This window comes from Pollachius pollachius (genome assembly GCF_949987615.1).
Source record: "Pollachius pollachius genome assembly, chromosome: 5".
In the NCBI taxonomy this organism is placed as follows: Eukaryota; Metazoa; Chordata; class Actinopteri; order Gadiformes; family Gadidae; genus Pollachius; species Pollachius pollachius.
Genome location: NC_136938.1, coordinates 27,091,131 through 27,114,104, shown reverse-complemented (window position 1 = coordinate 27,114,104; position 22,974 = coordinate 27,091,131). Strand labels below are relative to the sequence as shown.

The 22,974-nt window shown below is 44.1% G+C and overlaps 1 protein-coding gene across 1 annotated transcript in view; it reads right to left on the bottom strand.

Annotated features, from left to right (window-relative positions):
* Window positions 1-19,013, bottom strand: part of cngb1a (cyclic nucleotide gated channel subunit beta 1a) — a gene marked incomplete at both ends in the record, with an annotated part of 33,264 nt that extends 14,251 nt beyond the window's left edge. Inside the window, 16 exons of the mRNA XM_079737034.1 lie at window positions 11,771-11,812; window positions 12,188-12,328; window positions 12,702-12,787; window positions 13,122-13,219; window positions 14,635-14,659; window positions 14,790-14,850; window positions 15,253-15,289; window positions 15,456-15,556; window positions 15,960-16,047; window positions 16,252-16,276; window positions 16,386-16,488; window positions 17,123-17,142; window positions 17,260-17,347; window positions 18,395-18,434; window positions 18,525-18,561; window positions 18,933-19,013. Of these exons, the coding sequence (XP_079593160.1) occupies window positions 11,771-11,812; window positions 12,188-12,328; window positions 12,702-12,787; window positions 13,122-13,219; window positions 14,635-14,659; window positions 14,790-14,850; window positions 15,253-15,289; window positions 15,456-15,556; window positions 15,960-16,047; window positions 16,252-16,276; window positions 16,386-16,488; window positions 17,123-17,142; window positions 17,260-17,347; window positions 18,395-18,434; window positions 18,525-18,561; window positions 18,933-19,013 (1,073 nt within the window). The remainder of the gene's footprint in view (window positions 1-11,770; window positions 11,813-12,187; window positions 12,329-12,701; window positions 12,788-13,121; window positions 13,220-14,634; window positions 14,660-14,789; window positions 14,851-15,252; window positions 15,290-15,455; window positions 15,557-15,959; window positions 16,048-16,251; window positions 16,277-16,385; window positions 16,489-17,122; window positions 17,143-17,259; window positions 17,348-18,394; window positions 18,435-18,524; window positions 18,562-18,932) is intronic.
* Window positions 19,014-22,974: the final 3,961 nt, after the last annotated feature.

Below are 22,974 nucleotides of genomic sequence, written 5' to 3'. Positions count from 1 at the left end.
ATAAAGATAAACAACTTATATACTTATTATCTCATGTGCATAGACTAAAACTAATAGGTTTGACGGTGACACAATTCGTATGGAAATAAATTGGGGATTGTGGAATAGTAATCGGTGAATTTAAATGGAAAATAATAACTTTTTCACATGATCTTGTCTTTCTCTGATGTACTAATTAAAACACACTTATGAATATCGCATACAATTTATATCAAGTCTGTTCCGACACACGAACCTTTAAGCGATAAAGTTAAGCTGTATTTGTTTCGTGGTAATGAGGTCACCTGTTGCGGCTCGCGCTCTGTTTGCTTTGATCAATCTATATGTTGCTGCTTCTCGAAGTCTTGCTCGGGACCCCCAATTTCCCGGCTCGGAAGTCTTGCTTGGGACCCCCAAATTCCTTGAAACTGCCCTGCATATGTTTAATAATGTTAGTTCTGGATTTAATTGGAGATGAACTGTTTTATATTGAGTGTTTCCTTGTGGATATGAGTCTGTTATGTCTGATACCTTGGCAAAGTCAAGGTATCAGATATGTTATTTTAATTAAACCCTTCATGGTTTTAGTGGTTGGGGTTTTGCCTTTTTTAAAGGATTTTTGATTTAGTATTTGAATCAAAATATGATGTCTTCTATTCCTCAGCTTATTGAAAATAATGTATGAAGCCTATGACCTATAATATTGGCTTATTGATTTGGATACCTGTTTGCATTGAAATGATTGCATTGAAGGAATTATGTTAGTTTTGGAAGACGCCCCAGTCTGACTCAGCAGAAACTCATGGAAGCACGAGACGTCAATCAAACTTTAAAATGGCCGTCATCATAAGAGGGTAAACGTAAGCGGGAAAATGACGGTGTACAATGCCTCTGTCTGTCTAGACGGCAGAGAGACAGAACTGAATTGACTTTAATGTGACAAATAAGTCTCTAATAAGCTATTCACATGGAAGTCAATTGAGGGTTGTGGAAGAGCAATCTTTGAAGTTAAATGGGACAGAATATATCTGGCTTTTTACATGATTCTCATTTTCATTAGATGATGCACTAATTAAATCAGGTCCCCGCTTGGTGTTAAATGAGGTCACCTGTGGCAGCTCGCGCTGTTTGCGTTGATCCATCTGCTGCTGAGTCTCGTTCAGTAAACCAATGATATTTTGGTTTCCCCAACCGTTATCAGTCTAATGTCTCCAATATACGGTAATCTTAATAATGGTTAAGTCCTTGAACCATAACGTGGTGGGAATCTTCCGGTTACCGGTAATGAGTGACTGATGATAGATCTGTTCTTCTGTTCTCCAGGTGAACCGCGAGGTCACGAACACTTTTCGAAGTAAAATGGACCGCAAGATCTGGAGCAGCTGTGAGTAGTTTATTTTCTACGAGGCCGACTTGATATGTTTAATACTGTTAGTTCTGGGTGTAATTGGAGGTGAACTGTTTTAAATGAGTGTTTCATCGGGGATATTGGACTATTCGGGTGGTTTAAGTGGATGTGTTCATGTGGGTTGTGTGGCTGATTTTAGAGGTTCAGAGTCAATGCGTTGGTAAAGTCATGTATTTATTGAACCCTTAATGTTTGCATCAATGGTTATTTTGGGATTTTTGTTAAGTAAAAAATTTATTGGTTTCAATTTTTAATGAAATCTAACTAGAATAAATTTGAAGATTGAAGCCCACTGACTTCCATGGTAACAAAGTTAATGGAAAATATCAAAAGCTTAATAATAATAATAATAATAATAATAATAATAATAATAATAATAATAATAATAATCTAATATATAATAAATAATATTTTTGAGTAGGCAACTCTAGAAATGTGGGAGTAGATGGTTGCCAAAGAGGAACGAATGAATAGTTCAAAGAAGCAGCACTGTTCAGTCCTTCATTCATACTCTCAGCTTGTTGCACTGCTTCACAGGTCAAGAAGAATAAACAGATTCTGTGAGTATCCCAATTGAACGATGAAGAAGAAACTGCGAACTGTAAGTCCAGATTTTTCCTTTTTCGGGTATAATTCTGGCCTCCTGTTTGGTCTGAATGGTTAGGGTTAATGGGCGAAGATTGATATAGTTAAAAGTAGTGCAGTATAGGTTCTAAGTAAATGGTGTACGACTAGTTGGCTTTCTGTGGGTAAAGCTATAAAATAAAAAAAAAATTCTGCCCACTTCGCCTCTACTTTCCTGAACCTTGCATCACTTCGCGTGTGTGTTGTCTTACTGATTGGGGTCTGGTCTGAGTGATCAGAGATGCATACTAGGGTACTGTGCCGTCTGAAGTCTACAGTTCTGTAGACGTGCCCCCTCAGGGGAAACCAAGTGTTTAAGAGGCCTTCGTAACGTCAGTTACGTGAACGGGAATGTCCTTCAAGATGGTGACGGGGACTCCCCTGCGGAGAAACACATGGGGCAAGATGTGAGGGCTCCTCCTCTCAGCAACTAGAACCCAACTTGGTTCCTGCACCTGAGAACCATGGAGCACATTTCAACGTTCCCCTCCATACATCTTGAAGCCGTAGTGACGGTTTCTCTACCTCCACAGCTGGAGGAGAGCACAATTGCAGTTCAGAATAGGTCCTTGTTGGGGTCTTTCCAGGTTGGTTTCTGATTTGAGGGGACCCATCTTCCAGGCCCAGTTGGCCTCGCCCATTACTCTGCAGTACAGCCTGAGAACGACTTGCATCTGAGCAAGCAGAGGGCTCATCGGCCTGCTGCTCGGATGGGATGAAGAGGATCCTGCTGCTCAAGACCCACCACCCCTCCACTGGGTGGTCCTTCTCAACAGACCACCTACCTCACCCCTTCCATCAAATCCTGTCCCTACCCTCGGGCTCATTAAGCGGCACCTTTTGTACGTGAACATCACTGCGGACCGTACTGAACAATGTTGAACAATGAGTATGTTAACGGGTACGGCTTGGCTCAGGAGGTAGTGGGGGTTGACTTGTAACCGGACGGTTGCTAGTTCGATGTCCGGCTGCTCCTAGTGTAGTGCAGACTTTTCCTTGAGCAGGACACCTAACCTGAACTGTGTTAAATGCCAAATGTCCTAAATGTTAATGAAAATAATAGTTTGTTTATACTACTTTATAAAGTTTTTAATTTGTATTTCTTTCACACGTGTGTGCCTGGTCAGAGTTTGACCATGCATGGAGTTCTTCATGTGAGTGGTCAGCTTTTAACCTGATATTGGGTTTTTCATTTGTGTGGTCAGCTCTTAACCTGACAAATGGTTCTTCGTGTGCGTGGTCAGCTCTTAACCTGACAAATGGTTCTTCATGTGAGTGGTCAGCTCTTAACCTGACAAACGGTTCTTCGTGTGCGTGGTCAGCTCTTAACCTGACAAATGGTTCTTTGTGTGCGGGGTCAGCTTTTAACCTGAAATTGGGTTCTTCATGTATGAGTGGTCAGCTTTTAACCTGACATCGTTTTTTTCATAAGAGCAAGGTCAGCTTTTTAACTGACATTGGGTTTTTCATGAGTGGTCAGCTTTTAACCTGACAAATGGTTCTTCGTGTGAGTGGTCAGCTCTTAACCTGACAAATGGTTCTTCGTGTGAGTGGTCAGCTCTTAACCTGACAAATGGTTCTTCGTGTGAGTGGTCAGCTCTTAACCTGACAAATGGTTCTTCGTGTGAGTGGTCAGCTCTTAACCTGACAAATGGTTCTTCGTGTGCGTGGTCAGCTCTTAACCTGACAAATGGTTCTTCGTGTGCGTGGTCAGCTCTTAACCTGACAAATGGTTCTTCGTGTGCGTAGTCAGCTCTAAACCTGGCAAATGGTACTTCTGAGTGGTCAGCTTTTAACTGGCATGGGGTTCTACATGTGTGAGTGTGTCCAGGGTTCTGGTCCCCTCAAGATTTAAACCGTTTTGTTTTAGATGGAGGTCCATTTTATGTTTTGACTTTTCAGCTACGTTTCTGGATGAGTTCGGCCCTTGGACCAAATCACCACGGAAACAAAGTGAATGGTACAGGCACTGACTGATTAAGGCCAAGAGCTTCAGATCATCACAACAAACAAGGTCTACGATGGGAAGGAGCAATGGATGCCTGCAACAATGGATGATGGCCTCCGGCTGGACAGAATTGGACAAGTTTGAAAATGAGCCAGAAGAGCTTTGTAAATAGTTAACTTAAGCATGGCAGTCCACGACGTGGCTGCCCTTCCTAACCCTGGAGGTTGATGGCTGGCGGGCCCTGTGGATCAAGACTTATGTGCTGAGATGAAAGCCTTTCTCAGGCAGAGTTATAATTTATAGGTCCACTTGATTTCAGAAAACATCTTGGAAACATCCCAACCAGGGCCCTCTTCCATCTGCAGTTATGCTATTCTTCAGATGAGGAGGTAAAGAAACTCTCACTGGGGCTTCAAGATCTACGAAGAGGAACATTGAAAATTGCTTCATGCTTCTCTCAAGTAGGAGCTAGGTTATGTTCTAGTCGCTAACTGTTGGAGCCTTCACATCCTACACTTGGCGTCTCTCTTTGGGGAGTCCCTGTCACGGTCCTGAAGGATGTTCCAGTTTGTGTAACTGATGCTACGACAGCCTTTTGAGCACTTGGTTTCTTCTGAGGGGGTACATCTACAGAACTGTGTTCTTCAGACGGCATGTTATCCTAGCATGCATCTCTGGTCATCAACACCACACCCAGATCAGTAAGGCAGCAATCATGCAATGTGAATGCAACGTTTGGAGAGTAGCAAGGAAGTGGACAAAAGGTGTAAGAGCATCTCATGTCTGTAGCTCTGTCAAGGGGAGGGAAGATTAATGGTTTATTTTAGTTTCTCTAAAAAATACACTTTATACCTGTAAATATTTACATAATTTACAAAAGTGGTCTGAGATAAGGGATATCAGTTAAAGATATTCAGGTTAAATGTTGTTACCAAACATGATGGTTATACGATTATTGTACAGTTCTAAGCCTTGTTTATTGCTAGTCAATTTGTTAGATGTGTAGTTAAAATTATTAGTTCTGTACATAAACCAACGGCAACAAACTACTAGATCGACTCAAGGTAAGTCTGTTGGCTGTATTTTGAAATGAGACGATGGATCCCAAGATCTTCATCCTCAGTCAGCTCAAGGTGAGGTGCTGGTTACGTTACTTATTGCTGGTTTGGTTTGTAGTGGAATGTTGGTATTACAGTTGGAAGGTGTGGAGCTTTCTGCAGAGGTCTGTTAGGTGTGTGCAGTTTGTGACCCTTTAATGCTGCAGTGCGGTGTATGAGCTTGCTGTATCGTTTGAGCAAGAGGTGTAGTGCAGAACATAAGAGGCCAATATGGGCGCTTTATTTGGTTTCCTTATGGTTGGCATTGATTTCATAAAACATTCTAGCGCCAAAATCAGATGGTTGGATGTTGAGTCACCTGATCAGGGGAACTGGCATTATGAGCAGGATTTGCATTACCTCATCACTAATGAGTTTACAATATTGGGTGATCTGGCAGTGAGTAGGATTGGCATTTGCGTAACCTCATCACTAACGAGGGTACCCTATTGTGTCATCTGGCAGTACGATCAGGATTGGCATTTGTGTAACCTCATCACCAATGTGTTTACACTATTGGGTCCTCTGGCAGAATCCGATTTCTATCTGTAACCATCTGGCATCTTTGTCTTGTGTTTTAGGTAGGGCGTAATTCTAAAACCTTACATTAGTTGACGAATTTCTGTGCGTTTATAATTTTACCGACGACTTGGCTAACTGCGCTATACTTTTGAGTCAACTGCATACTGAAATACTCTTGCGCGCACATTTTTGAGTCGCTAATAAGATCGGAGCAAATTTGGCATTTTCATACTATGGAGGACGATCATCCCAGCAGCTGAATGTGGCTAAGTATCATTTTCCTATTATACTAACTATTGATACTGCTAGTGAGGTAAATATCTTGGATGTGAGCGTCAGTTAAACCCTACCAATGTGCAAGGAATTACTTTTTTACGATACTTTTGTGGAGAATAGTCACCTTCCGAAATTAATCAACAGCTAAAATCAACCATCAACCAAGCATGTGGAACCATTAGTAGTTCTGAACCATCAGTAGTTCTGATTTTCATTCTGTAATTTGAGTTAATATCTTGGGTCATCAGAGTAGTGAGCTATTTTTGCCCCTATTGCTGCTGCTACTATAGTTTATACATTACTCAATACGTTGACATGTAAACTTAAAGTTGGATATTTGTTACCGCTTTGCAAGGGTTTTTGTTACCAGATGTTTGACCGAGCTATCACTGTTACCAGACATTGTGGTGAAACCACCTGTTTGTTGTCCAGAATAGGACCCGTGGTGGAGGGCAGCTAATGGCGATCAGCGCTGGAGGACCTGCTGGGGAAGGACATCCCTCGTGGGGTAAAGACATCCGTCTCCGAGGTGATTATCACACTCACCTCAATATAATATAGAGTACTACTACTACTTCCGCTAAACAAGCCATTTAACCTTTCCTACATCTGTCTCTTCAGCCATCCTTTTGATAAGAATTATTTTGAGAACATTCCCTAGGTTTACATTTTTATTTAGCCTCCAAGTAATTTCTGCTCTAGATGTGAAGGCGGCAGAGGACCCACCAGGATCCCCTTGGAGGACAACAATGGGACTGCTTTAAGGTCTTTGGAAGGTAAATGACAGCTGTTGGTCTACTGTGTGGGGGGGGGGCAACTCCAGTACTTGCCTGCTTGAACCTGTATGATGCAATTGTGATTGGTACAGTACCTTCATTGTGTGGAAGTTTGCCTTTCTTAAGACGGCCAACCTGTATGTCCCTAGTTAATAAATAAAGCTAGGAAGTTATAGCACAGCTATTTAGTTATAGCACGTTGTCTTCTGAGATTGAATCACATGTACGTCCTGTATGAAACAAGACGGCTGTGAACGTTTTTATAAAGATGCTGTCTGACTTCACAGGATCTCTTGGGCAAGGCATGGGGCACCAGGAAGGACCGAGGCTGATCACCAAGCTGTTCTGCAACGCCAAAGGCCAGAGATTTTTTTAGTTCTTAGTTTTTTTTTTCCTTATCAGTAGTTCTGATTTTCATTCTGTAATTTGAGTTAATATCTTGGGTCATCAGAGTAGTGAGCTAATTTTGCCCCTATTGCTGCTGCTACTATAGTTTATACATTACTCAATACGTTGACATGTAGACTTAAAGTTGGATATTTGTTACCGCTTTACAAGTGCAAGGGTTTTTGTTACCAGATGTTTGACTGAGGTATCACTGTTACCAGACATTGTGGTGAAACCACCTGTTTGTTGTCCAGAATAGGACCCGTGGTGGAGGGCAGCTAATGGCGATCAGTGCTGGAGGACCTGCTGGGGAAGGACATCCCTCGTGGGGTAAAGACATCCGTCTCTGAGGTGATTATCACACTCACCTCAATATAATATAGAGTACTACTGCTACTTCCGCTAAACAAGCCATTTAACCTAACCTCTCAACCCATCCATTTGACAAGAATTATTTTGAGAACATTCCCTAGGTTTACATTTTTATTTAGCCTCCAAGTAATTTCTGCTCCAGATGTGAAGGCGGCAGAGGACCCACCAGGATCCCCTTGGAGGACAACAATGGGACTGCTTAAGGTCTTTGGAAGGTAAATGACAGCTGTTGGTCTACTGTGTGGGGGGGGGCAACTCCAGTACTTGCCTGCTTGAACCTGTATGATGCAATTGTGATTGGTACAGTACCTTCATTGTGTGGAAGTTTGCCTTTCTTAAGACGGCCAACCTGTATGTCCCTAGTTAATAAATAAAGCTAGGAAGTTATAGCACAGCTATTTAGTTATAGCACGTTGTCTTCTGAGATTGAATCACATGTACGTCCTGTATGAAACAAGACGGCTGTGAACGTTTTTATAAAGATGCTGTCTGACTTCACAGGATCTCTTGGGCAAGGCATGGGGCACCAGGAAGGACCGAGGCTGATCACCAAGCTGTTCTGCAACGCCAAAGGCCAGAGATTTTTTTTAGTTCTTAGTTTTTTTTTTCCTTATCAGTAGTTCTGATTTTCATTCTGTAATTTGAGTTAATATCTTGGGTCATCAGAGTAGTGAGCTAATTTTGCCCCTATTGCTGCTGCTACTATAGTTTATACATTACTCAATACGTTGACATGTAGACTTAAAGTTGGATATTTGTTACCGCTTTACAAGTGCATCTGGTAACCTTTGTTACCAGATGTTTGACTGAGGTATCACTGTTACCAGACATTGTGGTGAAACCACCTGTTTGTTGTCCAGAATAGGACCCGTGGTGGAGGGCAGCTAATGGCGATCAGTGCTGGAGGACCTGCTGGGGAAGGACATCCCTCGTGGGGTAAAGACATCCGTCTCCGAGGAGATTATCACACTCACCTCAATATAATATAGAGTACTACTGCTACTTCCGCTAAACAAGCCATTTAACCTCTCCTACATCTGTCTCTTCAGCCATCCTTTTGACAAGAATTATTTTGAGAACATACCCTAGGTTTACATTTTTATTTAGTCTCCAAGTAATTTCTGCTCCAGATGTGAAGGCGGCAGAGGACCCACCAGGATCCCCTTGGAGGACAACAATGGGACTGCTTAAGGTCTTTGGAAGGTAAATGACAGCTGTTGGTCAACATTGAATTCTCAATCTCGTCATGTGACAACCAGAAGTACACTCTTGAATTCACACTTCTAGATTTCTGAGATACAAATTACTGAAGATGCTTGGTCCTACACAGGTTTCAAATATTAAAACAAATCTCTTTTAATCTTTCCTCATCTTTTACACTCCATCCAGCACTTCCGTTCAGAATGCCTTCCAAAGAATGAAGACCACCCACCCATGCCTCAGCTAATGGTGTTGACCAGACCAGGAACCTTGCCTGAAACCTGAAGGAGGAGCCATGCATCTGGAGGAACACCATGAGGCTACCTGCCAAGTATTACTCGTAAGTTGGCATAAACTGTAGTCTACTTCCACTGATACCAGACTGCCCATACCGGTGCTGTGTCTTACCAGACCATCAAACTACCACTTGATATCATACCGCCCATACTAGTGCTGTGTTATCAGACCATCAAACTAGCACTGATACCAGAACACTCAAACCACTGCTATTACCAGCCAAGTGCTGACACATGTTACCAGAGCAGAAAAACTACCACTGTGACGGTTGCCAGACATTGAGGCCAAACTACCGCTGTTTGTTACGCCCAGACTTCCACGAGGAGGGAAGCTGATGGCTGGAGGACCTCCCTGCTGGTGGGGCGAGTGACACCCAACTCTACAGGGATGACCACGGAGGAGAGAGAGCTGGAGCTGTGCATCCTGAAGGGGAATCTGCTACTGATGGTACTGATACTGGGCAGGATGGGGCGTTGGGCTGTCCATCAGATGGTACTGGGTTCCAACCCCAAGTCAGAATACATGTAAAGACATGTGTCAGAATGCATGTCATTACAAGTCTCTTTGGATAAGAGGGTCTGCTAAATAACTGAATGTTGCCTCATTTTGAATAATGACAGTGATTGATGTCATCCATTTTTGCAAGGCGCGGTTGAAGTGCTGTGTTCAGTCTGGGAAGGACACACCTGAGCTGTTTCACACCTGCATCTCTAAACAGCTGAAGCCCTTCAGGTCAGTAGTCCTCTGCTGAAGATTACATGAGCTAGGATAATGTGTTAATTAACTACAGTTGTAATAACCTGTTTAACGTGACACTGCATCTTTTTCTCTGGCAACATTTCAGTGACCAACTGAAATGGTGCCTCATCACAGCTCAACATCGCTGGCCTGTGGATTCATCTCCTACTCTCACACAACGTGACTTTGTCACCATCTGTTGCACATTAGGATGCCAACGTCTTCCACCAAGGGTTCCTCCCTTCCCACAGTGGGAGTGTTCCTTGTCCTTCGAGGAGTTAGGGTTCAGTGCTAGGGACAGTGTTAGGGAGAGATGGTTGAGTCCTGGCTGGTTCACGTTGAACCGCTCTGATGGTTTTTCAGATTGTGTTTGGATGCAACGCTTTGCCAAAATGTTGCAATGTGCAAACACTCACATAAACATGCATAAAATGTATAGTAAGTGTGTTTATAAAATAAATTGTGATAAATCCTGTCTGTTTCTGTGGCTTTTTTATTACCATTAAACAATTTTCTCTAACCTTAATTTCCCCAATACGATTTTATTTGTATAGCCCTAATCACCATAACAGTCTCAAAGGGCTGAACAGGCCAAATATTTATGACACCTCCCTTTACCCAAGCCCCCACAAGGGCAAGAAAACTCCCTTGAATTAGCAAAGAGATCCCCACTGCTCTAACCTTAAAGGGGACATATACCATCAGGTGTGAGTGTGATTAGCCTTACAAGCAGTTTAAAAAAATCTGCCCCATATGACATCACTAGTGGGCGTGTCCACCTAGATCTGTGCTGCATAGATCAGTCTACCAGCCTACCCAGTGGAATGAAGTAAACGTTGCTCAGCTATCCACGGCTTGTAAGGCTAATCACACTCACATCTGGTGGTATATGTCCCCTTTAACCTTACCTTAATGTCCCCCGTCTCCTATCTACCCTTATCTTTACCTCCCTTCTCCCTAAACTCCTCTATCCTAACCTCTTCTCTACTTTAACCTGCCCTCATCTTAAACTGCCCCTCACCTCTATCTTAACCACCCTCTCCCCTAACCTTAAGATCCCCTCTATCCTATCTTCCGCTCCCCTCTACCCTCAGCTTAACGTCCGCTCTACTTTATCCCTCCTACCCTCTAGCCTAACCTTTCTACTCCTCCCATCCCACTATTTTTACTTTTCTCATTCATTAAGTTACAATTTTAAACGATCATGATGTACGTGGAGTATAAGATGTGTTTAAATATGAGTGTAAAAATGACTGAAATCCATGAGAAATGTAAGGTGATACAGTATTTATCCTATTGTTACAAGAGACTTAACTTTGAATATCCTAATCGTTCAGTCCCTACGGGAACTTCCTCTTTGAATTTCATAATTTCATATTCTTTCATGACCATGTAAGGGGCGGATACAGTTGCTTGGCATAGCTTTAGGCGAGAAGTGAGGTGCACAATGGCCTTTGTTAAAACTGCTAATGCATGGGAAAGAGGGAGTTTTTGCAATGGGTCTATTTCCGTTGAAACTGATTTGAGTTGCCTCATTTCTCTTTGTCGCTGCTAGCCTCTACAAATAGCTTTCTCTCTTCTATCACCAGTCACTAATCAACCGTAACCACCATTAAATTCAGGTTCGACCCAGTGGCGCCCAATAGCGGTGCTCTTAGGCCATCGGTGTCCTGCTAATCTCCACCATGTTTATATCTTTCTGGCTCTCTGTACTGGCTCTCTGTGGAGCTCGCTGGCACCCTTTACTGCCTCTCTATGGGGGAGGCGAAAGACTAACGGTCACAGGGGAATGCGGCAGCGATTTATGCCTTTTAAAAACTGGATGTGTACGGTTCTCTAACAGCATGGTGCACAAACGTTGATTATAAACACGATTTGGTGAACAGTTATTAATAGTACTTGGCTTGCTGTGTTTGGTGTAATTGATTCCAGTACGAGCCTATCACTACGCGGCCAAGCAGAACACAGCCCCGGGCCCTAGAAAGCTGGACGAATAGCATCGGTTTAACAAGTGATTGCAGGGAGTTGCATTGGCTGTGTTTACATCGGTGCCTCTTGGAAGAGGTGGGCCAGCTTTTAGCCCAGGGAAGACAACGGGTAGGGGCAGGGCGTGAGGCTTAGGCTAATGAAGGAAAATCGGACTTACTCTGGTTCATCTTCGTTCTCCTCTTCCAGGATGTTGGGCAGTCTTTTCAAAACAAACAGGCAGAATTATAGGAGTCGCACCGGAAGGTGTTGACCCTGAACTCTGTGGCATCACAGAGGGTGTGAATGTGAACATGAGTTTCCCTTTGTGTTAGCACTATGTGTGTATATGTCTTTGTGTGTGTGTGTGTGTGTGTGTGCGTGCAGCAACCCAACATTCCTACGTAGCGCTTTTGTTTACAGCCCACCCCACCATCATCATCCTCATTCTCCACCTCCATCCTCATCACCATCCTCATCACCACCACCATCACCCCTCCCATCAGTACAGCGATCACATCCATCACACGGACCTACACGGAGCAGCAGCCTGGGCTTGTGGCTGTAGTGAAAGCGTTCAGAGGAAGGCGCGGCTTACTGTTCGCCGGCCTCCGGAGGCGGGTCCTCCACGATGATGGCGGTGCGCTGCTCCTCCTCCAGCTGTCTCACCGCCGCCTCGGCCGCCCTCCAGGCCATGTCCTCCGCCATGCGGGCCGCCTCCAGGCGCTCCCGCTGCAGCCTGGGGGTCAGGGGGTCAGCGCAGGGGGTCAGGGGCCATGGAGGTGCCTCTTCGCTTTGAATACCGTGAGGCTCAACACTGCTGTGGAGGTCTTAGCAGCTTTTGTGGGTTTTTTTTATCCTCCTTATTCATAATAAATCTGTGTTCTGAAATGGGCTGATGCGTGGCACCTAGGTCACGTTTCCAGAGCTTCAACACCCATTTGTACATCTAGGATCGATAACGTATTATCCTGTCTTGTAAAAAAGGAGAAGGAGGAGGACACCTCACTAATAGCATGAATAATTCATGCAGGGGAAGGGAAGGACAGCAGTGTTGAGATATGATGAGACTGGATTACAGCGGCTGATTGGTGTTATTAGCAGCCCCTCACCGCTCCTCCATCTGGGCCAACATGGACTGCTCCCCCTGGCCCTTGATGGTGCCAGTCTGTGTCCCCGCATCTTCCGCCGGCAACTCCTTCCAAATAGCAACGCAACTTTAAATATTTATATACATTTTTTAAGAGGAAAAAATACAATTTACAAGTCCTACATGTTTCTCTCTCTCTGTCTGTCTGTCTCTCTCTCTGCCCTGCCTCAGTCTCTCTCGCTCTCTCTCTCTCTCTCTCTCTCTCTCTCTCTCTCTCTCTCTCTCTCTCTCTCTCTCTGCCCTGCCTCAGTCTCTCTCTCTGTGTCTCTGTCTCTGTCTCTCTTTCTCTCTCTCTCTCTCTGCCCTGCCTCTCTCTCTCTCTCTCTCTCTCTCTCTCTCTCTCTCTGGGACAGTTCATCAGAGGCATGCCCTGTGGTCGTACCTGGTTCTTCATGGGGGGCTGCTTGGCCTGCTCCTTCTGGTCCCAGTCAGGGTCCACCTCCTCCAGGACCATGTCTGATGGGTCCTGAACTATGATGACTGCACATCACACAGGAGGCAGGATTATACTGTGTCTTTGAATGTTGCAATCTGTGTGTGTGGTGTCTGTCTGTGCAGTGTGTATGTGCAGGTTCGTTTTTGCGTGTGTGTGCACAGTATGTGTGTGTGTCTGCACGGTGTGTGTGTGTGTGTGTGCGTGTGTGCTTCTAATATGTGGTATGGTTATGAGCAAAAGCTCCGCTATGGCATCTGTGATTGAGTCATAGGCCTAAAGCCCTCTTGGTCTTCCAAACGCTAAAATGAAATATGCTTTCAGAACATTTAGCCAGAATAGCGTACTTGTTACATAAACTCAACAACAGCTAGAGTCAGTAAGTCAGCAGTGCGAGCTTGTAGTACACAGCTTTTAATTGGAGAGAATGACAGTAAACACATTCTCACAGAGCATTATTTGCAGTAAACATTTTTCAGGCATGTGATTGAAAATAGTGCGATGAAGTTCAATGTAACAACATTTCAAAATGACATTTTAAATATTTCTGAACAGTTGACTACGATGTCTTCATTATGATGTGTCTGAATCTTTAGAATTTTGATATATATTCTTTCTAAGTAGTGCAGTGTAATGTATTAGAAGGGACAGTTCAATGTATTGATTGATTGACTGATGGGTTGATTACTAGAAAGGTGCAAAAAAAATAATTTATAAATTCATACATCAATATGAGCTGCCTGGTATGTAAAGTAACTTTACATTGCGTATTTCTTACACTTGATCATCATTGACATCAATTAGCTCAAAAAGATTACAATTTGTAATAACTAAATAAAGAGGGACATATTAAATAGTGTATTTAGATTTTTTCTCGAACATTAGCATGTCCTATTGCAACTGTATCTCGATCTGAAGACATCACAGTGGATTATCTTGGTCACTATCGTATTACATAATGTACATAAACATCATACAGGATATACTTAGCTATGGGCGTATTTTAAACCATTATAGCCTAACAGAGTAATTTACTATGGCAAATAAGAGTAAATAACTGCTTAGTATAGAGGGTGCAGGTGTCTGCAGAAACTGGCTCCATTGTGCGATTGTCTTGCTTGCTTTGCTAAAGTGCATCTGTTTCTGAGTGAAGGACTCTGTCCAACCCTGTCTTCTCCTTTAATTTAAGGGGCTCTCATGGCTCCTGAAACAGAATGAGAAGAGGAGCCTGGGTTAGAGTTGTCCTCACTGCTTGACTGCTAAGACCTTCCCTGTTTATGCACCGGCAACAAACCCGTCAGCCAATCAGTCACCTCCGCTTCTGAAGCTTTTCAATTCTCTTTTAGATTGATTAATATCGAACATGCCTCGCCCGAGTCCTATTTTATGAAGTGGTAGAGGCTTTTTGGTACTGACTGTGGTGCTAGTGTGTCTGAACATTAGCCAGCAGCGTTGTACTCACTGTTCTCCACTTCGTCGTTGTTGTCCTGCAACAGAAGACAAACGGTACATTAACACAGGAATGCTCATAAATGAATCCGGATGAATCGTTACAAAGCGGAAAACGATGGACATTACTTATTGTCATTTTGTAACGCATCCACATGATGGACGTACCTTCTTCAGCACAGGTTGGGGCAGCATGCGACCGATGCCTCCAACGATCCAGCCTACCACACTGGAGGGAAGGTCAACATTAGACAATGTCTGGTATAGTGGTTAAGGACACATGCTCCCTCTGGAAGAGTTGAACTTTAAACATGCAGGGCGGGAGTGCATCCAACCCCATTTAGCTGAACTAGCTTAACATCTTGCTCGTTGGAAACAGGGTTTTAGAGTATTATTTTGTGCTTAGCTGTTACAACACGGCAGTTAAACTGAAATAAAGCACCTTGTTGTACACTAAAGTTTAGAAGAAGGCGCTCGGTCTAACACATGCCATCATGTCTCCTATAAAACCATCGGTTTCCATCAACGAACCGCTCACTTACTCGGATTCTGAAGAGAAATAAAGCGAGATGTATGTCTACTTTACCACAAAAGTTGAAATCACTCATGAGCAGAATGCGGTGGTGCTTACTTCTCAGTGTCGCCCACCGGAGCTGGAGCCTCCTCAGCTGGGGAGAAGAAGGGGAGACACTTTGTCTTAGTAACGGCCCGCCGCCCTTGACTCATTAACGTTGCCCGCTTTTTGCTTAGGAGCCACTATGGCCACATTGCTCATGGGGGCTGAAGCTACAGGATCAGGTAACACCCCGGAGAAGAGAGGTTCTGGCTGTGTACCTTTCTTTTGACTCTGGGCCGCTCCTTCGTGGGGGACGTGGATGTAGATCTCTGGCCGGGGAACCACCTTCTCAATGCCTTGCTTCAGCCACTCCATCATCCTGTTGGGACGCACATGTGCACGTTCACATGCACGTATACACATGCCCATATATACACGCACGCACATACACACACACACACACACACACACACACAGCCGAACACGCACGCGCACACTCACATGCACGCTCGCACGCACATGTACAAACACAGATGCACGTACCCACACACACACCGATGCACATACACACACAAACGATCACACACATGCATGTACAAACACGCACACAAACCGATTCACAAACTGTTTGTGCTATGACCATAAGAATTGATCACACACATACCTCCATAGTATACACTATGCATAGAAAGTGTTTAAGTATGCATTATCCCCACTGTCCCATCTCTTGAGGAGGGTCAGACAGCACTGTCCCCTCCACCTCTCCCAGCTTAGATACTGACCTGGGCTGCAGTTGGAGAGGCTTTTCCTCCTCTTCCTCCGGCTCCGATTCCACCTCCACCACGGGGATGTGGGCGAGGGGCTCAGCATCTAGAGAGAGGGATTGGGAAGGGGAGAAAGAGAGAGAGAGAGCGAGAGAAAGAGAAGGATAGGGGAAGAGAGAGAGAGAGGAATAGGGGAAGGGAGGTAGAGAGAGAGAGAGAGAGAGAGAGACAGAGAGAGAGAGAGTGTTTACAGCCAATATTTACCTTCAGTGAGAGTTATTTGCACATGATGGATGCATGTTCTTCTCACCTGGTACATCTGTGACGTAATGCACCTAAAGGAGAAGCAACCACTTTAAAAATCAAGATGAGTCACTTTGGAGAAAACATTTAAAGAAGTGGTGCATTATTTAGTCCATGAATCTTGAGGTTTTCCTTCATTACCTCCGTCACATCGTCCTCTGGCTCTGGCTGCTTCTTGTATTTGTCATCTGGCTGCGGCACCACTTTTTCAATCCCTTGGACAATCCAGCCCATCACACCTTGACTGTAAAAAAACGGATTACCAACAACATTTCCGGGATGAACACGAATCCCTCAGATGCTGTACACTAGAGGGCGCTGTAGGGTCAAGCAAAAGCAGTAGTGGCATTAGTGAAAAAAGCTTAGTAGCCAAACGTGAAGCCTATGTGATTCTGTGTGAATTTGAGCCCCCAAAACAAACAAGGAATAAGGGAGAGTGCCAAAATACAAACCCTCCCCATAGTATTGCCTATTATGGACATTGGCCTAAGGAGAAAGGATTGCCCCTATGCTGACACTAAAAGCCGAAAGCACCAATAATGTAACAATGGTTTGCTTACATTCACTGAGTGTTTAGACTTACTTTTTTTACATTATGTATCATTGTGATTGATGATTGCTTGGATTTCTGAACGGCTCTGCTATTTAGACCTATAGTTTTGCGTGGTATACTACAGCGCTAATGTAAAAGCTTTTGCTCCGCATGATTACTTACTTTGACTCCGGACTGCTGTTTTTCCAGAGATAAAAGACATGTAACTCATACAGAGATATCACGGACTGTACTAATAATCACATTGACTATGTTTAGATGTACACACAACTGACAAAAGTAGGCTAATGACACACACACACACATACAAAAACAGGAATGTTACCTGATTGTCTCATTTTCTTCCTGAACATAAAGAAAGAAACATGATATCATTGTCACAGTTGGAATTGCAAATCTCTCTCTCTCTCAGCTAGTACAGTGCAACACTCCAACACCTTGAGCCGTGGTGGCTGAACGCACCTTGTTATCAGGCTTGGCGAGTCCTGCTGGCTGGGGCAGAGCACTGGCCAGGCTGTGGGAGATCCATGTCAGAACTCTGGGCTGGGCACTAGGATGGGAAGGAGCACATCTTCCTTTAACATAGTAGAGCTGAGCAAATCAATATCGCATAACACGTATTCTTTTAATTATTTGAAAACAAATGCACTGCAGCATTAAGTGCCTTATCAGGTGCACACACTCTCAGAAGTGGTGTTAAAACGCCTCTTTAATAATTATGTTTTTTTGCGTGAAGGATTCAAGCTATTTGATGAAAAATGTTTGCGCTCAAGAGATCGTGGCGCGCATTTACCATAAAAGCACCCGAATCAGAAATGAAACACTAATGTTAAGTATTAATTTTTATTGCCTCATTGTTTATTTTTTATTATACCCTGGGTGATCGTTTTCCCAAATAAGTAATTTGTGTGCAGCCTACAGAATAAAAAAAGCGATCTGATCTTTACTTTGTTTGCCATCGCAAAGCTGAAGCTATTTCTCAACGTGTTCAAAACGCGTCTCAAGCTCAGAACATACAGTTCTCCAGATGTGGGGACACTTTGCACGGCCCAAACACCACCACACCATCTCAAGTTTCCTGGCAGATTAGCCAGACTGACTTTGAGCTAATGACGGCAAAAAAAGCCCTGTCTTTTAATTTGTGCAGAGTCAGACTTCCCTGCTCCTGATCCTATCACAGGGAGACCGTTTGTCCTGGAAATCCCTCTAAGTGTGCATGAAGGCCGGGAGCAGATAGTCCACAGGGTAGCAGCCATTTCAGTGACGCTATTGTTTAAAAACCCCGTAATGGTTTTGTATGCCTGGGTTTGAGAGTCCAATGGGTCTCAATGGGTGCTCAACCATTGAAATTGCTGAGGTAAAATAAGTCGACATAATAAAGAAAGGACAAAAAAATACTCATAACACTTGTTCTCTGTTTGGCCTGTCGAGGGAATCTAAGTGGAAACGTCAGTGGATTCTTGTTGGACTCATGAGCGAGGCCGCCTCTGCCAAGGAAGTTAACTCATGCATGCACGGCAGTTCACACTTTGTGCACATTCAGCAAGATGCTAAATACTGGGGACTATCTCTTTAATTAATATTTATTAAGACTCACCTGCTGTCCTCACACGCCTCCTCTTCTTTTAGTGTCACCGCTGTCAAAGGCAACACATGATTTATTTGAGTTATTTTCCCTAGTCTGCCATATGAGAGGAGAAAAGATTAAATATATATTATTTCTGCACCTTTTTTGCTTTCTTCCTTGAATGTCACCTTCTTCTCCTGTTGATTAAAAAATACAAAATAAATTGTTTTTGTAAAACACTATGAGGGGAAGTGGACATGTCTTCAAGGCTGCAAGACAGCTAAAGGAGTCTACACATCACAGAAGTCAGGAGATTGGCCTCAGCATCAGACTTCATGGCTACGGTCACAAACAAAATGCAGACTACCTGAACACATTTCAATTATAGAGAGGAAGGGGGACATCTGTTAGTGCAAGGAGAAGGTGTACAAATGCCTTTTCAAGTGGCTAGTAGTTATATAAACAAGGCTTATGTAATTTGTATATCATTACGATTAATATTTCCCAGACAAATACATACGCGCGCGTGTGCACACACACACAGATAGGATGTGGACTGAGTACTTACAGCTGCAGAAGGCTGTGCTTCTGGTTTCTCCTCGGAGGCCTCTGGGGGCTGGGGAACCACTTTACCCACCCAGCTTAACATCCTGAAAGCACCCCAAAACACATTCCTTTTATGCCAGCGCAACGTTGGGGTTTTACACACTCACATAATCACTGCACTTAAAATACATTACGCTGTCTAAATGCAGCAGCACCAAACTCTGCCACTCATGTTTTAATAAAAAGAAGAGAAGAAATCACGAATACAAAACCACTTTATAACGGAACGCACACACTATTTGAGCCCCTGGGCTACGCACAACGCGTGGCTGGGATTTTGTGTCGCTAAGTGTCACTCTCAATTAATGCTGAGCTTCTGTAACCTCGATCACACCACTCAGGTACGGTGTGAACACACACATGGAGAACACCTCCTAGGGCTTCTGTCGCCATCGACTGCTCACAGTAGAGGCAGCAGATTTCAGTTCTAAATCTGCCCGCTACAAAAAAGCTTGCAGTTCAAAAATAATCCTCGCGTTTTGAACAGATCAATAACCTGCAGACAACATCCACATTATTCCTGGGATGCTTTCCTTTTTTTAGGAAGCAAGATTGAGAGCCAACTCAACAGATAGAGCAGATAGTCCTCCTCCTGCAGCTGCCTGCTCGTAACCCTTATGCTCCCTGCTCACCTATACCTAAGCACCGTAGCCAGTGGCAATCGCTTAATTCCTATAGCCAGCGCACATTACAAGCTGAGAGCTAAGCATTTGACAGCAAAACCACAGTCTACGCAGTAGGCCAACTCTCCCCCCATGCACCACAAAAGACCTGAATATTTTCCCTTGAGCGTATTTTTCCAAACAGCGTGAAACTTTTTTACATGGCCTGTGGGAAGCAGCGGAGCTGGCTGTTAATTAGCATGGGAAATAAGATAATATGGAAGGTTAGTGGACGGCGGTTGTAGCTACGAGCCTACAAAGTAGTGGGGTGTCTCTCTAGCTCTCTCTCTCTCTCTAGGGGGGGTCTAAGCTTACCTGTGGGCTTCAGTAGGGGTCCAGCATCACAGAGGCTGCGAGACTATGAGCCACGAAGGATCTGGGCAATGTGGGAGGATTATAACGCACTGGCTCCTGCTAACAGGATTAGCCGCTGAAGGACAGAGCAGGCCAGGAAGGAAGCTTAGATTAGTGTCGCAGCATCTGAAGAAGCTGCTTCATGGGGGGAAAACCTGAAGGCAGCAGCCGTTTCCACAGAGCGTCACGCTCAACCTCACCCAGTTTTCATGGAACTCCTTGGAGTATGGGAAGGATTTGTGCTTTGATAATAAGTTCATTTGAAATAGTTATCATGTAGATTTTGCGGATTGACATGCTGTTTCGTATAAGCATGAGAACTACAGTGGCTTCGATGGAAGACAAACCTCCTCAGTCCATTAATTTAAAAAGTGAGAGTGATTTGCATTTCGACAAGGTTCTGTGTTGACTGAACCGTACTACGGTCTTGTTGATGCAGAGATCATCAGCAATCAAACAAAAAATTGTTGTTTTGTTGACCCCTCTCCCTCAATATGCGTCATCCAGTCATAGCATTAGGGGGGGATGGACAGGTGTGTGTCCATTAATGGACAACCTCTGATCTAACATAATACCCATCCGATGTAAACACGCTGACCAACCTATAGGTGCAGCTTGCAATTTCCTCTGCACTCTTGAGTCTAGTTGCTGCTCACTTTGCACAAATACAATACGAAAAACACAAGAACATCAAGGACAAAGATAACAACATTGGGCCGCAGAGACATATTCGGTCGGTTTCAGAATTGGATGGAAACATGAAACAGTCCTTTGTATAGCTCTTGGAAAAGATCAATACAGAGTTTGGACAGATTTTTTGGGATGAAAGATGGATGGAGAGACGGATGATGCTTGTTTGTTTTGGGATCGTGTCTCCATACGGGTTTTCACATACGTTTGGACTATTCAGTCATTGTACTCGATTTTACCGAGAAAGAACACAAGCATTCCGCCTTACATGTCCACCTGCGGTTGAATATGCAGACTGCAGTTGTACCGCGGCAGCTCCCGATAGAAAGCTGCTCACTGGCCTTTAGCAGGATTAGCTGCTAACAAGGTTAACCTCAGCGTCAGCAGAGGATTGCACTCCTTGTTTCTCCTCCAGCAGATCCACAATAAAAACCCAGATTGGTGGGCACAAATCGAATAGTAAGTATTGAACTTTATATAATGTCTTGCAACAGTTTCGCTGGAACAAAATGGTTTCTTCAGCGACAAAATGAATGGAATGACGTGGGTTGCCATTTTTCTGGAGTGCTTAGTCAGTTTAAAATGACCTGGAGGAAAAGAAAAATAGCGAGGAACTTTACAGCTGTTCCCAGTTCAGTTTCTGGTCCACTTTCAGTGTGTAGAAGAGATCCCAGTGATGTCTCACTGTGTCCCCAGTAGATGGCACTAAGTATCTATTTAGAGTAGCTCTATTAATATGACAGAATAACGGTTGGATACGATGCTAGAATATATATACGTGTTTTGTGTCTACACCTTAAATGAAGTCGGACCGCATCTGCCTCAAAGCCAATGTGATGAATGTGATTACATGGCTGATGTTGACGATGCAGATGTGGAAAGGTTGAGCTCCGTGCTGTAATTTATTAGGAGGGCGGATGGGTTAATTCGCACATGCACACACACACACACACTAGGGTTGCCCATTTTCTCACCATCTAATGCGGGTGGAAGGTGGCGTCCTAGCCCGATGCCGTAGCGTGGGTGTGTGTTGTTGTGTGAACACACAGCACTTGTTCATTCATTTTTTTAATCTGTATTTGCAGGTATGTCCATAGTTTACACATGTCAAACCGACGAACAGCAGAAATGACCAAAACCTATTCATGCAGGAATTGGCACATTTACGCTCCACGTACAACTGATGCGTAGGAGGCCTGTGATTGGATGACAGAGGAGCTCACCCGTAGCGTGATCAGCACATGATCTTCTGCTGTTCAGCAGTTCTAGTACCTGTAAGAGCGCCGTCTGGTGATCAGAGCAGAGTAGGAGTCAACATACGGGACAAAGGAGATCCAGTATGGGAAACAATTATTCATCCCAATATAAGGGACGTCCCGGGTGAACCGGGACAGTTGGCAACCCAAACACAAACGCACGCGCGCACACACACAAATACACACACAAACCTACACCCCACCCTCCCCCAACACACACACATCTGCCCAAAAGTAAAACAGCAGGTGCTTTAGTTTGTTGCTATATTTCCTAAATTTAGATCATTATTGATAAATCACCTTCTGCTCTCAACATCTCCACTTTTCATTGGATTTCACGAAAAGTCTTCCATAACCAAAGCTATCTTCACTAAAACATCATCTTTACCAGAAGCTTGACACCTGAGAAAATGAATCCCCATCTTTCACCAACTTTTATACTCTTCTGTCCTCTTTGTCGTCGCCTCCGCCTTCCTCCTCGATTCCACATCCACGAGCCAGAGAGGCGAGACAAAATGAAGGAAAATCCATCATTAATACCCGAAAAAAGTATTAGCCAATCCACGGCGGTGTGACTGAGTGATACAGAGGCTAATTATACCCCTCTGTCCAGCCGAGCGGTATGCTAATTCACACGAGCCACGGGAGACACATCCGCTGAAAACGCAGACGACAGAGAAACAGGGACAGGATAGTGATGACACCAATTTACACCGAATCACCAGATCCTGTTCTGTGTTAGCACAGCGCTGACAGAGGAATCACCGCCACAGATATCGTGCTGTGAGGCTTCACTATCTGCTTTTTCCGTGCACCAGCCGTTTCCCCCCTTAGATCCCGGTTAATGTCCCGTGTTCAGGGGACATTGCACAAGGCGGTGGCACTATTCTTGGCAAAGGAGAAAACTTTGGCCTGTCCGGTGCATAACAGGTGTTATGTGGGCTGGTGGGGGACGCTGCTAGTCTGGCTATTGCCAGACCAAGATCAATCATAGATTGCACGCTGGTCTGGAGAAGCTGCTGTCATTTTCCTCAGCACAAGA